Consider the following 18,720-nt stretch of genomic DNA (forward strand, 5'->3'; position numbering starts at 1 on the left):
ATCAAGGAGGAGGCTAGGGTGTTTCCTATCAATGCTACACTAAGCAACAACAAAAAAAGAGAAAGATAAAATTACCTTTATCTTCTTAAAAAACATCAACCTAAAAATTCAGGAGAATCAGTGGAAAAGTGTTAAAAATAAAAATTCAACAAAAATGCCAAACATAAGATGGATATAGGAAAACCAATCATTGCCATAAATCATCAGTAACCAATTAGAAAACAGTGTGGGGAAAATTATATTTTAAAACAGGTAAACTATAATATATAATGTCTATGTGGAAAAATGATATAATACTAAAAGTCATAAAATAACATCTGAATGAGTAGAAAAACATTATATTCCACAAGTGGATGAGAATATTGTAAAGATATAATCCCTTAAAATGATTACAGATTCAATGTAATCACAATCAAAACCCCAGAACATTGAAGGGGTCTTTCTGGCCCATTACAGGGCAATTTGAGCATCAAAAATAATGACTACAATTGATAAGACAATGAATAAGCCCACTAGAGCCTGGAAACCCTGGGAGCTGGGTAGTGTGGGGAAATTCCCAGAGAGGAGAAAGCTGAAGAATGGTATCCCCTAATTTTGTGAATGAATGCACACAAATCCCAGTTTCACTGAACTAACTGAACTAAAAACTGGAACCACCACTCAACAGTGACACAGAACTCTTGGTGTGACTGCCCGCTAAAAGAAAACAAATCAACATTCCCCAGAGTAGAACCCAGAGTGGTACAGTGTAGTACTTAAAATGTCCAGGATACAACCCAAAATTATTCAGTATACAAAGAACCAAAAAGGTGACCAATTCTCAAAGGTAAAGAGAACATGCCACTCCAAGATGACTCCAAGATGTTGGAATTATCAGATTTGAGAGCAGCTATTATAACCATGCTCCATGAGGTAAGGTGAACACACTTTTGAAAATGATGGAAATATGTAAGTTCACAGCAGAAGAATAGAAACTAGAAAAAAAAAATACAAATTTTAAAATTGAAAAATATCTGAAATAAAAAGTTCGCTGGATGGGCTCAATAGAATTGAGAAGGCCAAAAAGTCAATGAACTTGATGACAAACCGATAGAAATTATACAATCTGAATGAAGAACAGAGGGGATAACAAGATTGCAAAAAATGAACAGAACCTCACGAACTTGATGAACAATATCCAAAAGGTTTTATAAACTTATCACTGGAGTCCCACAAGGATAGAAAGAGATTGGTGCAGAAAAAATAATTCCCCCAAACTTCTCAAATTTGGCGAAATACATACAAGTACATTTCAGATTCAGGAAGCTCAGTAAATCCCAAACAAAAAATCCTTACCCAGACAAATTACAGTGCTGAAACCAAAGAAAATGAAAAAGTCTTGAAAAAGGAAAAGTTCTTTGGGCTGAAGGAAAATGATACCAGAGGAAAACTTGAAATATCAGAAATAAAAGAAATGCAGAAGAAATTACAAATATCTGGGTAAATATAAGACTATTTTTCTCCTAAGTTATTTAAAATATATACCATGTTTCCCCAAAAATAAGACCAGCCAGACAATCAGCTGTAATGCGTCTTTTGGAGCAAAAATTAATATAAGACCCAGTCTTATTTTACTATAAAATAAGACCGGGTTTAATATAATATAATATAATATAATATAATATAATATAATATAATATAATATAATATAATTAATATAACATAACATACTATAATACCAGGTCTTATATTAATTTTTGCTCCACAAGACGCATTAGAGCTGATGGTCTGGCTAGGTCTTATTTTCGGGGAAACATAGTATAACTGTTGATAGCAATAATTACTACTCTATCAGGGTTTTTAATAAATGTAAATGTAATATATACTACAAATATACATAACAAAAGGGTGAGGGTAAAAGGAACTATATGGTTTTTAGGCTTTTATATTTTACTTGAAATGATAAAAATATTAATTCTAAGTGGACTGTTATCAGTGGTTAACCACTAAAAACACAATACAAAAAGACACAGCCCCAAAAAGCAGATATACATAAAAAAATACTAAAAAAGTTCAAATCATTTTTTTTAAAGGTAGGAAAGAAGAAATAGGTACAAAAATAGAAGGGAAAAACAGAAAACAAAATAAAAGATCTAACTATATCAGTAATTACATTAAATGTAAATGGTCTAAATATACCAGTTGAAAGATATAGTTCTTTTTAAAGACAAAACTATATACTGTCTACAAAATACCCCATTAAATATAATGTCACAGATAGTTTAAAGGTATAAGGATGGTAAAAGATATACCATGCAAATACCAAGCAAAGACACCTAGAGTGGCTGTACTGATATCAGACAAAGTAGATTTCAGAATAAGAATTATTAATTATCAAGGAAGGACATTATATACTGATAAAAGGGTCAGTTCACCAAGACTTAATTCTAAATGTGTATGCATCTAAAAACAGAGCTTAAAATATATAAAACAAAAAGCAATAGAGATGAAAGGAGAAATAGACGAACCTACAAATTCACTTGGAAACTTCAGAACTCTCTCAGTAATTCATAAAACAAGTAAACAGATAATTAGCAAGGATATAGTAAAACTGAACATCAACAACCAACTTGATTTAATTAACATTTATAGAACAATCCACACAACAGCAGAATACACATTCTTTTAAAGTGCACATGGAACATTCATCAGAATCAACCATATTTTAGGCCATAAAGCTAAACCTTAACAAATTTAAAAGAACTGAAAGTACATAAAGTAGAAATCAATATAGAAAATCAATAAAAGAAAATTAATAAAGGAAGGTATCTGGGAAATCCCCAAATATTTGAAAATTAAATAACATAATTCTAAATAGCTCATGGATCAAAGAGGAAGCATCAAAGAGAATTTTTTAAAATTTAAACTGAAAGAAAATAATGAATAATGAAAGTGAAATTTGTGGGATATAACTAAAGCAGGGCTTAGAGAGAAGTTTGTAACATTAAAGGCTTATAGCAGAAAACAGAGTTCTCAAATCAACAGTTTAACAGAGTTTCTCAATCAACCATAAGAAACTAGAAAAACTAGAAAATAGAACTAGAAACTAGAAAATAGCGAATAAACCTAAACCAACCAAAAAAAGGGAAATAAGGTGAACTGCAAAGAATCGATGAAATTGTCAACAAAGGAGAAAAATAAACTAAAAGGAGGTTTTTTGAAAAGATCAATAGAATTAATAACTTTTATCCAGACTGACCAAGACAAAAAAAGACACAAATTACCAACATCAAAAAAGAGAGAAGACACAAATTACCAACACCAGAAATGTAATCACTCCAGAACCTATAGACATTAAAAAGATAATGAGAAAATGCCACTAACAATTCTATACCCATGAATTTTTTTTCAATTAAAGTTTATTGGGGTGACAATTGTTAGTAAAGTTATATAGATTTCAGGTGTAATATACCCATAAATTTGACAACTTAAATGAAGTAGGCCAATTTCATTTCAAAGATACAAAACATCTAAACAATCAAGAATCAGATACCAAAAACCAGACAAAGGTGTAACAAAAGGAAAACTACAGACCAATATCCAATGTGAACACAGATGCAAAAAAAAGTGAATATTCATCAATGTATAAAGAAAAGATAATATGTCAAAGTCAATGGGGTTTATCCTGGGAATGCAAGGCCACAAATATATTTTAAAATCAATCAATGTAATTCACCATATTGACAGACTAAATAAGAAAACTACATGATCATTTCAACAGATGAAGTAAAAGCATTAGACAAAATTCAACTTCCATTTATTATAAAAACTGTCAGCAAACTAAGAAATGTAAGGAACTTATTTAATGTGATAAAAGGTATCTACAAAAAACATCATACTTAATGGTGAAAGGATAATTTCTTTCCCCAAGAGATCGAGAACATGATTGGGATGTCCACATTCACCACTCTTACTAAACACTGGATAGGAAATCCTTGACTGTGTATTAAAGCAGAAACAAAAAAGGCAAAAGAATATAACAGAAGAGAAATAAAACTATCTTTATTTGCAGATGACATCATTTTCTACATAGAAAATCCTATGAAATCTAAAAGGAAAATATTGTAGAAATGAGTTGTGCAGATTCACAGGATTTAAGGTTAACATGTAAAAACCAACTGTATTTTATAACGTACTGATGAATAACTGGAATTTGAAAACTTTTCAAAGTATCGTTTATGATAAATAACACTGAGAAATATTCGGGAATAAATCTAACAAAGCATGTGTAGGATCTATCTATACACCAAAAACTACAAAAAAGTCTAACGAAAGAAATCAAGTATATTCATGAATTGGTTACGATTCAGTATGTTAGCAGTTCAGTTTTCCTTAAATGGCTATAGATTCAAGGAAATCTTGGCAGGGGTTTTTGTAGATAGCAACAGCTGATTTGAAAATTTATATGGAAAAGTTAAGTAACTAAAGTAGGCAAAACAATTTTGAAAAAGACAAATTTGGAGGACTCACACTGCCTTATTTCAACTTAATCGAAAACTACAGCAGTTAAGACAGTGTGGTATTGGTGAAACAGTGTGGTATTGGTGAAAGCGTAAACACAGATCAATGTAACAGATCTGATTCCAAAATTAAATTCATACAAATATGGTCAATCGATTTTTAACAAAGCTGCAAAGCAATCAATGGAGAAAAGACTGTCTTTTCAACAAATGGTACTGGAAATTCTGGACTTCTGTATGTGAAAAAGAAATAAACTTCAACCTATACATCTTACACAAAAATAAAATCGAAAGGATCGTAGACCTAAATGTAAAATGCAAAACTTTCAAATTTCTAGAAGAAATCAGGAGAAAAAAAAAATTTTTTTTTATCTTAAAGATTTTATTGGGGAAGGGGAACAGGACTTTTTTTTGGGGGGGAACAGTGTGTACTTCCAGGCCTTTTTTCCAAGTCAAGTTGTTGTCGTTTCAGTCTTAGTTGTGGAGGGCGCAGAGCAGCTCCAGGTCCAGTTGCCATTTCTAGTTTAAGGGGGCACAGCCCACCATCCCTTGCAGGAGTCGAACCAGCAACCTTGTGGTTGAGAGGATGCACTCCAACCAACCGAGCCATCCGGGAGCTCAGTGGCAGCTCAGCTCAAGGTGCCGTGTTCAATCTTAGTTGTAGGGTGCGGAGCCCACCATCCCTTGTGGGACTCGAGGAGTTGAACCGGCAACCTTGTGGTTGAAAGCCCACTGGCCCATGTGGGAATCGAACCGGCAGCCTTTGGAATTAGGAGCATGAGCTCTAACTGCCTGAGCCACCGGGCCGGCCCAGGAGAAAATTTTTGTGACCATGGGTTAGGCAAAGATTTCTTAGGATACAAAAAACATCAGTCACAAAAGGGAAAATGCATAAATTAAACCTCATTTAGAACTTAATTTAAAACTTTTGCCCTCCGGCAATATTTAAGGGCTGTGGGAATTTAGAGGATATGAGCACTAACTCTGCTTGCAGTAACCTCCACAGTGACTTTGAAGATGGTCTTCAAAGATAACTAAGTGTATGCTGGGTTAAAAAATGGAGAGGAGAGGGGCTGGCCCGGTGGCTCAGGCGGTTAGGGCTCCATGCTCCTAACTCCGAAGGCTGCCAGTTCGATTCCCACATGGGCCAGTGGGCTCTCAACCACAAGGTTGCCAGTTCAACTCCTCAAGTCCTGCAAGGGATGGTGGGCTCTGCCCCCTGGAAATAAGATTGAACATGGCACCTTGAGCTGAGCTGCCTTCCGGATGGCTCAGTTGGTTGGAGCACAGGCTCTCAACCACAAGGTTGCCAGTTCAATTCCTTGAGTCCCACAAGGGATGGTGGACAGTGCCCCCTGCAACTAGCAATGGCAACTGGACCTGGAGCTGAGCTAAGATTGAAGGGACAACAACTTGACTTGGAAAAAAGTCATGAAGTACACACTGTTCCCCAATAAAGTCCTGTTCCACTTCCCCAATAAAAAAAAAAGAATGGAAATCTTTAGAGTTTATATAAAACTGATTTAAAAAAAATTGAGAGGAAGGCATTCTAGATAGAGAAAACCCTGTTCAAAGACTCACAATTGTAAAGGAGCTCACAAGTCCAAGGAACAATGAGAAATTCAGTTGTCACAGAAGAGGGAAAATGGAAAGAATTTTCCATTGCATGTTGACTCTCTTGCATGTTGTGCAAGAGAGTCAAATATGGAAAAGGAGAATTTTTGCATGTTATTTCTTTTTTCCCCATTAAGCACCAAGAAGTATTTCAAAGCAGAGAAATAACAATCAGTTTTCCTTTTTTATAAAGAGAATTGTGATGACAAGGTGGAAGACGGATGGACTGGTGTAGACTTGTGCAAAAGATTCTAATGAGAAGTCTGTTGCAATAAGCCAAGCAAGAGATGATGAGTTCTTGAAGCTGAGGTAGCAACTGGATGGTAAAGAAAGAATTTCAAAAATCTAATAGTAAAAATTGGGATAATGGTGATGATTTTAACTAAAAATGAGATAATAAGAGTTGTCTGGAAGAAACCAGTTTTAGATTCATGTTTTAGAACAGAGATTACAAAAGATTTGTTCTAGGAATGTAAGAGGGAATATAGTAGTAGCTGCAAAGCACTTTGAATTGGGGGAGAGGAGTATAAAATCTTACTAGGATTAGTCACATGCAGGTCTTTGACTGACTTTCCATTATGCTAATTTCCCTGTATGACAAAATGAAAATTCTTTAGAAGTATATGAACAGACATTTATGCAAATAGATTATTTGGGATATCAGTTGTTTCACATCACTTTAGTAGTTAAATGTAATCTCAACTTTGGAAAAGAAGCTAAGAAGTACATCACAAAACGAGGTTTAACTCTTGAAGCACCATTCTATTAGGTTGGTGCAAAAGTAATTTCAGTTTAAAAGGTTAAAAATAGGGCAGCCCAGTGTCTCAGTTGGTTGGAGCGCCATTCTCCTAACTCTGAAGGCCACAGGTTCGATTCCCACATGGACCAGACCAGTGAGCTGTGCCCTCTACAGCTAAGATTGTGAACAACAGCTCTCCCTGGAGCTGGGCTGCTGGGAACAGCCAGAAGTTGGAGCTTGGTGTGAGCTGCTGCTATGAGCTGACCTGGCTGCTGTGTGCTGACTTGAGTGGGCGACAGCCAACCAAAAACTGGTGACCCAAAAACAGGCCACCGAGACCGACTGCCTCAGCCGGGTGGAGTGCAAGGCTCATAACACCAGCATGGGCCAGGGAGGTGCACCCTACAACTAGACTGAGAAACTGGCTTCAAAAAAAAGGTTAAAAATAACTGCAAAAACAGCAATTACTTTTGCACGAACCTAATATTTATACAAAACAGGCAAAAATAAATACAGGTTCTAGAATCAGACAAACCTGAATTCAGATTCCAGCTCTGCCACTTACTACCTGTATGGACCTGGGCAATTTATTTACTCTCAGTTATATCATCTGTATATTGGAGGCAACAATGTGTATCTCCCAACGTTGTTACTGGTTCCTGGTACAGAGGTGGTAGCTATTTTATTGTTATAAAGTTAGCGTATTCCTTAAAATAGTTAAGTTTATACTTGTCAATTGTTTACATAAGGCAGTGCATCTTTAAACAGTGCCTCTAAATGTTCTCTTAACTACAGAGTAAAGTGAAACACATACTCCAAAGATGCGGGCATATAGTCTGGATCCAGCACAAAATTTAAAAATTTTTACCTTAATTATATTAATGTGCATGGTGCACACAATATAACCATATTTAATAGTAAATGTTCACCTTCAGGTAAAATTGGCATGCCAAGAAAATACATGCCAGTTTATACTACAACGGAGCCCTCAATACAATGCCTCATATCCATAAGCCAACTCAAGGGGGTATGTCTCAGCTTAGAGAAGTCTGAATGGCATACTATGTAAGTTATGTTGCATATGGTAAAAAGCCAAGAAAAGACAGAACTACTCAACCTAAAACCCAGAATTTTCCTACAGGCAAGGACATTTAAAAAAATAAGTCCCTTAGATAACTGCTGATGCATTCTGACCTGAACATTTACTTGCAGACCTGCTTCAAGTGAAGAAAGCTTAAAACCCAGTCTTACAACCAGAGAAATAGTGCAAAGCCATAATTATGAGTCTAAATTTTAAAACTTTACCTGTTTTCTTTTTTTTATCAGAAGTTGCATCCAAAGTAGGTAAGGTAGTAGAGGAGCTTTTATAAATATCATGACTGCATACTCCAGGATCTTCTTCATCAGAAGAAAATGAAGATAAATGTTCTAAGTTTTTAAGTTCATTATCAAGTTTTTCTGATGGACTGTTACCCCCAGTTTCAGACATTGAAGGTGTGGGTGTTGTAGATGAAGTCTTTGGAAGTGGTGGGGGACAAAATGCACGAACAATCTGGGTCCCCGGCCGTCTAGTCCTGTTAGGCATTCGTACAGCAAGAGTGGAAAACTGCTGCTTGGGCCCAGATTTCAGAAAATCTAAGAAAGAGGCAATAAATCCTGTTTTGACTTCTGGCTGTTTTTCCTCTACTTCTTTGATCTTCTGTCTCATTTTTTCTTGATGCTGATAACCATCATGGCAGCCTTCTAAGGAAGGAGGAGTATATGGCAAATACATATCTGTTCCCCTTGGATTCTGGCGTTTGCCTTGGGCAGGTCTTTTCAGCTGTTTCTGATTAGTGTTGTCTTCCTCTCTAGTTTGCCCCTTTCCTTTAGTTTTCTTCTTCTGAAGGTTAAAATGCATTAAATCCTGGTTTTCTTCTTCAGTCTTGACCCCAGTTGCCTCCCCAGGTTGGGCCATGGCCAACAGTGCAAGTGCACTCCTAGTTGGGTTCATGGAGGCACTGCTGTCATCACCCCCTAAGGTGAATTCACTCTCCGATGTAGCACTCTCTCCACTTATACTTCTACTACTAGAAACAAACTCTTGGTTTCTGTTATTATTTAATGTATTATCTACAGGAACTTCACTATCATCTTCAGATTCATGACTGGTAGCAGACTGTTTCTTGAATGGGCCAGAACTTTGCTCCTGGACTTCATGACTTGGTCCAACCACTGGTGAGGTTAATTTAGATGCTTTATTTTGACCAGGCGTTTCAAGGTGCTGTTGATCAAGCGTCATTTTTGATTGAAGGGTAGGTACTGGTGAAAGGTTCACCGTAACTTGACTTCCATTTAAGGAAATATCATTTATATTCTGTGGCTTTCCTACTGTAGCTGTTATGGAGTTAAAATCTGAAGTCCCATGCCCGACATCTAATGACTGCTGAAAATGAGATTTAGAATCACCATCTTCAACAGCTGGAATGATTTCATTTGTAGTTGACTTGGAAAAGTCAGAAGGTGTAACGCCACAAGCTGCTGCTGTAGCTGCTAAGATATCATCTACATTTGATAAAATATTTCTTTCATCACTGAGAAGCATGGCCTCTGGGAAACATATTGACCCAAGTGAAACAAAATGATTCTTTGAATCATGTTGATTTGTTTCACTAAAGTGGCCCTTTGTTAGATGTTGTAAAGGCTTTGAAGACTCAGAGAGGTCCATTTTCAAAATTTCAGAATTCTGAGTATGGAGTTGCTGCTGAGAATGATCGCCATTGCTCTGAATAATATGGCCATCCATTTGAAGAAAAGGATGTACTATTTGTTGAGGACTTGGAACACGCTGTACTTGTAAAGATGCCTTTACTTGTCCTAAACCTGCTTGCAGTATTGACTGCTGCAGAATTTGTAAGTCACAGGCAGAATCTAAAAGGATCTGTGTACTAGGAAGGGATGCCTGATGGCCATGCCCTAAGGCATGATTTGGAATTTGAATCTGAGATGAGGCATTAATTATTTGATCATGCTGCTCCTGGACCTTGGTTTCATGTGCCTTATGTATAAGGGAATGCTGCTGGCTTAGGTCTTTAGTATTCAGCCTTATTTGTGGAGTTTGCATTAAATTAGTTGTCTTCTTAATCTCAAGGGTTGCTGCATTACTGACTTGGCCAATTTGTTGGTTAAGTTGTGTCACTGAACCAACCATACTTTCTTCTTTTTTTGACCCTTGTAGAGCAATCCCAACAACTTGATCTTCAAGACGGGAATTGCTTCTGATTACACTCTGAGAATATCTGTCATCTGCCTTTGACACTTTATAAGCTGATTCTTGAACATTAATTTCCCCATCAGATAGCCTTTGGGTTGATGCCTCAAGAGATACTTGTGGCTGTAATACCTGTAACTCTTGCATTGGAAAATCATCTTCTTGCTTTGAAGACGTATACACATTTGAGTCAAGTTTTCTTTCAGCGTAAGACTTTGGATCAGGGGAAGGCATGTTATTCTGTAATGTCTGACAATGAGTAGCGGATGTAAAAGATGATGATTGGACGGCAGGCAAAAACTTTTGGGACTGGGGAGATGATGACCCTTGAGACTGAGCATTTTGGGAAGAATGCATAGAGATATAATTCTGGGTTGGGCTAGAATCTGGCAAACTCTGAGCCTGAGAGGTGGAAGAATAAGAAAGAGAAGGGGCTGTTAACGTTAGGGACTGCCCTGAAGCATAGCTTTCTGAAGGACTAACAACTGACAAATCTTGTGATTGCGATGAGTAACTAACCTGTGTCTGGCTAACTGGTGATAAACCCTGAGAATGACCAGATGAATAACTTTGAGACTGGCTAACTGAAGATGGATCTCTTGTTTGAGCAGGGTAATTCTCGTTTGTAACTGAAGATAATACCTCTTGCTGATTAGAAGAATAATTAAGTGTCTGATTTTCAGAAGTTACAGTCTGAGACGACCCAGAAAAAGTCAATGTTTTATATAAGGATGGCAACTTCTCAACTTTGCTGGACCTATAAACCTGTGAATGAACAATAGATGGCACATTATGTGGCTGTACTAAACCATAATTTTGGGACTGACTGACTGATAAAAGACTTGGTAGCTGTGCTGTAGAATAAATTTGTGCTTGGCCCGATATTACAGAACTCTGGTTATGTAAAGGTTTGGAATAGCTTAGTGTTTGCACAGGAGGAATTATGCTTTGAGGTTTGGGGCTCTTAGTTGATGTTAGTGGTTGTTTTGTAGAACAGCTTTTTACTTTTGTAGTGGAAGGAGGATATCCTGATGATGGAATTGCAGATGAGTAAGACTGAGCAAGTTCCCCTGAGACCTGAGTGGTCTTCTGCGGCAATCCTCCATTGCTCACCTGAGTAGACTCTCCAATTGGGCTACAGGATAAAGATGACTGCCTGCTTGTTTCCTGAAAATTAACTACACTTGCATTTGATAGATAACTATGTAAGGAATGCTGTGAACCAGTCAGTTGTGCCTGAATAGACTGGGTACCTGAAGGCCGCTGATGGTGTTTAATAACACTACATTCTCGAAGAGCTCTTTCAATGGAAGCAGTAGAACTAGTAAAGAGAGTTGAACTGTAGGCTTGAGGAGTTTGCTGGGTTCCCCCAAGTGCTGAAGGCAACAAACTAAACTGAGGTTGTAAAAGATGGGGTGCAGACTCTTGAGCTGAGCGATATGTTGAAGACTGAGGTGGTATGCTGTTACTTAATGCACAACTGCCCAGGCGCTCAAATGCCAAAGCAGTTGGGACAGTTCCCTGGGAAGTCTTGATTTGTAGCAAAGGGTCGTGAGGATTTAAAATTCCGTTTGATGTAGTGTTAAAAGTTGAATCCTGTAGCACCAAAGGTGAGGTGGTAGCAAAGTTTCTATTGCTGAAGGTGGTGGGATGCTGATAAGCAGAGAGGGCAGAGGGTGGAAGTGTTCCAGTGGTTGGCAAAGGTCCAGTAACAAACAGCTCAGTTGCTGCCGAGGAATGCATACCTACGAAGTGAAAACATAAAGATCTTCATGCAAACGCAGCACACTTACATAGACTATGTTTTCATAGGTAAGACTTACATGACTTTCAACCCATCAAAACCTCTATAAGGTTGAAAAGCCTGACTAATTCTGTGTGTCAATTCTGAAAACTACATTTCAAAATAGCTAGCTTTCTTCAAGCAAAAACAAAGTTACAAAGGTATCAGCAATTCATACTTATAATTGTTACGTAAATAGGAGTTCATGTAAGGCCATTAAAAATTAAGAAACCAGTAAAAATATGCATTATCTCTTGTGATTACCCTGAAGTCCCAATGCAAAACACCAATGGGCAAACAAAAATGTTCATAACGTTAAAATTGAAACTAAATTATCTACATTTAACATGACAAATAAATTTCAAAAATAACATTGAGGTTAACACTACAAAGTGTCTTTTGTAAACATATATGTACTTATATAAAATCTCATGCACTTCAAATTTTGATTTCCTATGAACAATAACAATAGACGCATGCTATTCATACAAGGCTGATTAGAAATTAACAAAGTGCTGTCAAGAAGGGGTTGTTAACATCGCAGGACAGGATTCTAGCTACATATAGCGAGAGAAAAAACGCATACCTTTGTGATCTACAAGTTCCACTTCAAGAAATTTATCCATGGAAGTAAGTGAACACAAAGGTGTTTGTGCAAGATATTCATTATAGTTATTGTGTATAATAAGTAGAAACATCCTAAAGGTCCATCAACAGGGTGTTGAACAAATAATGATGGTATATCCTAATAATAGGGTTGCTATAAACATTGATTAGGTGTATATATGTTTTGATATACAAAAATATCAAAGAAAGTCCCACTCTTCTCTAAAAAGTGGGACTGTAGTAAGAAACTATCACTTTCCATTTTATATACCTTTTTATTGATTAAATACCTTCCATTAAAAGTTTTTTTTTGTCATTTTGGAAAAATGGAGGAAAAAAGATTCTCTAGCGCTTTCAAAAACATTCTTCTCTCACTTCTTTCCATTAAATGTCAAAAAAGTATTACTACTACAAGGACAGAAAATATGTGTTATACTTGAAAGTATAAATAATACTTAGAATATTTAAAATAATATAATCATAGGAACTAGAAAAGTCTAACTGAATGTGCAATGTAAAATTATTCCAGGAAGCAAAAAATTGAGGCTATTGTGCGGCTTTTAAAAAGACTTTTATTAAAATTATAGCTAAAATAAAATATTATTTAGTTTCAGGGGTACACCATAGTTATTCAAGATTGCTATTGTGTTTTTTATATTGTTTTATTTTACTCTAAAACATTAATTATCTCCTTGGAAGCAGAAAAAAAATTACTAAGGCATATTGAGAAGCTCTATTAATAGAATTTACACCAGAATGATAAAAATACTACTTCTTATAGCTATTATTTACAAATATCTTCTCAAATATGCTATGACATTCCTTATTCTTTAAAAAAAAACCTTAAAAACTAACTTTTCTGTCATCCTGCAAAAAATAAAAGACGTACAAATAATTTGGGGGGAGAAAGTTCAAAAATAAAATCAGAAAAATAAAATTTAAAAGTGCATATAAAAACAGGCACAATATAATATCAACTTGTAATGATTTTCATTAAACGGTGATTTATTCTGTTCAATTAAGGATAACTTTAAGTAACTCAAATAATAAAATCAGTCCCAGGATTGTTTTTCACTATACTACCTACCCAGCCTGAATTCACTAAAATAAATGAAATTTAGTCTTTCACCAAAAGAAAAACACACAAAAATATATAAAATGACAGATACATAAATTAACTTGATGGGGAATTCTTTCACAATGTAAACATGAAATCACATATACACTTTAAATATCTTACAATTTTATATTCAAAAAAGTTGAAATGGGAAAAAAAAGTAAAAGAAATGTAGTCTCAAGTAGACAAGTAACTAGAGTTGACCCTTGAACACGGGTTTAAGCTGCAGAGATTCTTATGAGAATTTTTTTCAATAAGTACTGTAAATGTATTTTCTCTTCCTTATGATTTTCTTAACATTTTTCTTTTCCCTAGCTTACTTTAAGAATACAGTACATAATATATATAACATATAAAATGTGTTAACTGACTGTTATTGGTAAGGCTTCCTGTCCATAGTAGACTATTAGTTAAATTTGGGGAGTTGAAAGTTATTTGTGAATTTTCAAATGCATAGGGGGGTCAATGTATCCCTAACACCCCTATATTTCATAGGTCAACTATACTTAAATTGCAGATATAAACTTTACATCTAAGGTTTATCTTTAATTAATTACATCTTCTTCAATTTGTTGGTTTTAATTAGAGTGCTAAAACTGAATTTCTGTTAGAAACAATTTCTTGAATTTTGTTCACCTTAAAATTGTGAAAATTCCAGGTTTTAAAGTTCATTAAATTATTGAAGTTCATTTAATTATTGGAAAAATCAATAATTAATGTCACTTTCAGCCACACTACCACGACAAAGCCATACATAGTGTATCTTTACAAGACTTAAAAATTATGAAAACAAACAATCACCTGTCTGCCAGGATGGAGCCCTGAATTGTGGTAAGAGAGTAGTTCCTGAAGAAGCAGCCTGAGCAGTTCGAGATTCAACAGTAGAGAGAAAATTCATCACTGAAGATTCTTTAGTGTTAGTGCTGGCACTGTTCACACTAGTATCAAATATTCCAGAAAGACCTACATTGAAGAGAAAATATATCCCAAAGTAAAAATATTATTAATATAAAATTATATATCTGATCCTCTTTTTAAAAGGAATCTCTGAAATTCGAGGCCAAAAGTTCTACAACTGAAAACTGTTTTATTTTTAAAAAGCAAACAAATAGTAATTTGACTAAGCATAGTTATAATTTAAAAATTACAAAGATGCATGAAAAGATCTCCCAACTAATTATATAGATATTCCCTATGAATGAAAGACAAAGCTTTTAATCTCATTTTCATTTAAAAATTTCCTATGGTACTGTTATGTCCTGCACACAAACACGGTCAACCCAACACGTGAAAAATTATTTTTCTTTTTATTCACTAAATGTACCCAGATTCATGTTAATATTTCACAAGGAGATTTTTACCAGCTGGCTGAGGTGTGGGAGGATATCCAGGAAGCTGATGAGAGGCTGCAAAAGTCTGTCTCTGAAGGAGATCTGTTTCAGAGTGTGAGGGATGGCCTTCTTCATAGCTTAAACTAGAGGATAAAAAATAAGTGACTAAAAACACACAGCACAAACGATCTGATCAAAGTTTCTAGGAGAGCAATTATTAAAAGTAGCAGAAGTCTTTGACTCAATTCCTGACCTATAGACCAACAGATGAAACACAGTCTGACAATACTGTCAGAATGGGGAAAATATATTGAAGATATACGAGAAAGAAAAATGGTACATAGTATTTTCCTTCATTCAACTTTTACCTCCTAACAAGTCCTTTTACTGGTAGAGATTAAAACGGTACAATGAGAAGAGCAAAATCCTGGAAAACAGGACAGCTGAATTCATTGTCGATGCTCTACTGGCTTACAGTGTGTGATTTCTGTAAGTGACTCAATTACTGTTGGACTAATTTCCTCATCTGTATGAATGGAAGTAGACAAAATAATCTCTAGGGTCTCTCTTATTCTAACATTCTATGGAATATTAGATAATTCAAGTAAATCGATTAATACTATTTCCCAAAAACTCAACTAGAAAATTTCAAGGCTTGTACATTGAGTCATTCAGAACAAGACGTTTTCTTCCCTTGATTTTTATTTTGAATATATTAAACCCAGAGGAAAAAAATGGAAATAATACAATGAATAACCCATATACTTGTCACTTAAGATTTAACAATTGTTGTGGGGGGTGGTAGATGAGAGTAAAAGGGATGAAATATATGGTGATGGAAGAACTGACTCTGGGTGGTGAACACACAGTGTGATATATAGATGATGTATTACAGAATTGCACATCTGAAAACTATGTAACTTTACTAACAATCGTCACCCCAATAAACTTTCATTAAAAAGATTTAACAATTGTTAACATTTTGTTACATTTGTTTTATCTTCCTCTATACACATACATATATATGTTTTTATTTATTTTTTGTTTATAGCAGCTTTATTCATAATTGCCAAAACTTGGAAGCAACCAAGATGGCCTTCAGTATGTGAATAGATAAACAAATTATGGTACATCCAGACAACTGAGTATTCACTGCTTAAAAAAAAAAAAAAAGTGGGCTAAGGGATCAAATATATGGTGATGGAAAGAGAACTGACTTTGGGTGGTGAACACACAATGTGATTTATAGATAATGTATTACAGAATTGTACACTTGAAACCTTTGTAACTTTACTAACAATTGTATCCCCAATAAACTTTAAAACAAAAACAAAAAAAGAAGTGGGCTATTAAGCCATGAATAGATAGATATGAAGGAATCCTAAATTTATATTGCTCTGAAAGAAGTCAATCTGAAAAGGCAACTGTATGATTCCAACTGTATGACATTCTGGAAAAGGCAAAACTATGGGCACAGAAAATGTGTCAGGGGTTGAACAGATGGAGCACATAACCCCTGACACAATTTTCAGGGCAGTGAAGCTATTTTGTATGGCACTATAATGGTGGATATGTTATCATACATTTCTCAAAACCCACAGAATGTAAAACATAAAGAGTGGAACCTAATGTAAAGTAGGGGCTTTCGGTGATAATGATGTGTCGATGTAGGTTCACTAAATGTACCCCTCTCATGCAAGATATTGAGAGGAGGGAAACTGGGGCAGTGCAGGGAACAATATTTGGGAACTCTCGTTCCTGCTCAATTTTTTCTGAAAATATAAAACTGCTTTAAAAATCTACTAATTAAAAAAAAAATTACATTCTATATGTTATAGCTAAATACCTGAAGCAGCAGTGGCAGTCACTTTTTGGCAGACCTCAAGTACAGAATCCAGACATTCACATCTGTACCCAAGGCATCAGGCAACAGAGGATGGCCAGCACAGAGCACAACAATCATTGGGATACAAGTCAATGTATCTGTGAGTTATCTATCCACCATTTATTCTTTATTAAAACATGGCATATCCAAAAGGAATGATGTGAGCATGTTCAAACCAGGTTGCTTCTATTTCTTCACTGTAGTTAATCTTTCCATCATCCTCTTACTCCTCAACACTGTTGGGACATAACATATTATCTTCTAGGTCTGGGAATGGGAAAGTGCAGGCCGGTTACAGGAAGAGGGAGATCATCTTCTTAGAAGGGTCAGGCACCCACGCCTGACCTGCATAGAAGTGCAGGCGAACCCAACCCTCTCTGTCGGCCGAGAGGTCTGCCATGGACCACACTCCACCTGACACCAGAGGTTTGCAGTAGAAAGTTCTCAGCAGAAATAGGAATGGGACATGAATTCACAGCTTTAGGTTGAACGGCTCTTGCAGCAAGTCTTGCCCATGCTGCCAACCTGGCTTCCTGAGCTGAAGTTACCACTTCAAAGCTATTGTTCATTTGCTCTCTCTCATTCGTCTTACAACTTTTCTTCGTCCTTGCTTTCTTGGTCACCATCTTTCATTTCTTTGAACTTGACTGCAGTGTGGCCTCCTGTAGTGTTTCAGGAATGTTTTGTTTTTCTTCAGAGTAGCATGTTCCTTGAGCCTCAGATAAACATCTATTTTCTTGCCATCGGTACTCAAATTGTTGTCACCAGTTCCGCCAAGTGTCCCAACACACTTTATTAATTGAAGGCAAAATGGCTGGCAAGGGGAGGATTGGTTTTGGACAAGCTTTGAACTGTTCACTCGTTTGAGGAAGATAAACTTCATCATCTGTCCTAAGAATCCTCAAGCTGGCTTCTGAGATTGCAGAAATGCTTAGCTCCATTTGATGATCTTCATTAGGTTCCTCACTAACCAAAACCAATGTGAGAATCACACTTTCTTCCTCTAATTCAACCTCAAAGAAATCCGTTTCACTGCTATCAAAATCTGATTTTGCCATTCCCAGGAACACTCAGAGGACAGCAAAGCCAGCACAGTTAAGATACCTGCAGTTTACTCCTTTTAACCTGAGATTTCTCCTTTTATAAGCAAATGTCCTATACTTTTCTTTTTCACTAAACCACCTGAAAATAACTTGTAGACACCATGATACTGCATCCTTAAATATTTCAGTTGTTATCTCCTAGGAATACGACATTCTCCAAATCACCAAATATCATTCTTAGACTTGAAGAACTTTAAGTCAATAATAGCATATAATACAGAGGTCATATTCCAACTTTCCCTGATTATCACCAAAATGTTTGGGATTTTTAAGCTTTCAATGTAAGGATCCAGTCAAATGTAAGAATTGCATTTGGTTATGTCTTTTTAAATTTAGAACAGTGTCCTCACCCTGGCCTTAATCCCAGATCCCTTTTGTCTTGATTTCATGACATGGACTTCTTGAATTGTAGGCTATCCCAAATTGTGGATCTGTCCGATTGCTATTCATGAAAAGTATATAGGGAAGTATATATATGTATACTTATACATATATAAGTATATACTTATATATATACTTATATACTTATATATATACATATAAGTATATACATATATATACATATATAAGTATATGTATACTTATACATAAGTATATATATATACTTATATACTTATATATATACATATATGTAAGTATATATATACATATATATACATATATAAGTATATAGGGATGTTTTGTACTTCTTATCGCATCACATGAGTGAGGACTCACATAATGTCAGTTTATCTCATTATTGGTGATGGTAAACTTGAAATAGTTAATATACTCTGTCAGATTTCTGCATGTA

General features: G+C 35.5%; 1 protein-coding gene and 1 pseudogene across 2 annotated transcripts in view; both read right to left on the reverse strand.

Annotated features, from left to right (window-relative positions):
* QSER1 (glutamine and serine rich 1) overlaps nucleotides 1–18,720 on the reverse strand; it is a 70,120-nt gene that overhangs the window by 31,357 nt on the left and 20,043 nt on the right. The window contains exons 2-4 of the mRNA XM_081063603.1: nucleotides 14,970–15,082; nucleotides 14,410–14,571; nucleotides 8,158–11,847 (exon numbers count right to left, since the gene is read on the reverse strand). Coding sequence (XP_080919729.1) covers nucleotides 8,158–11,847; nucleotides 14,410–14,571; nucleotides 14,970–15,082 — 3,965 coding nt within the window. The remainder of the gene's footprint in view (nucleotides 1–8,157; nucleotides 11,848–14,409; nucleotides 14,572–14,969; nucleotides 15,083–18,720) is intronic.
* Nucleotides 17,011–17,882, reverse strand: LOC308503879 (developmental pluripotency-associated protein 2-like; annotated as a pseudogene). Its single transcript has one exon. The product of its transcript is annotated as a developmental pluripotency-associated protein 2-like (transcript).

This window comes from Rhinolophus hipposideros, assembly GCF_964194185.1.
Source record: "Rhinolophus hipposideros genome assembly, chromosome: 10".
Lineage (NCBI taxonomy): Eukaryota > Metazoa > Chordata > Mammalia > Chiroptera > Rhinolophidae > Rhinolophus > Rhinolophus hipposideros.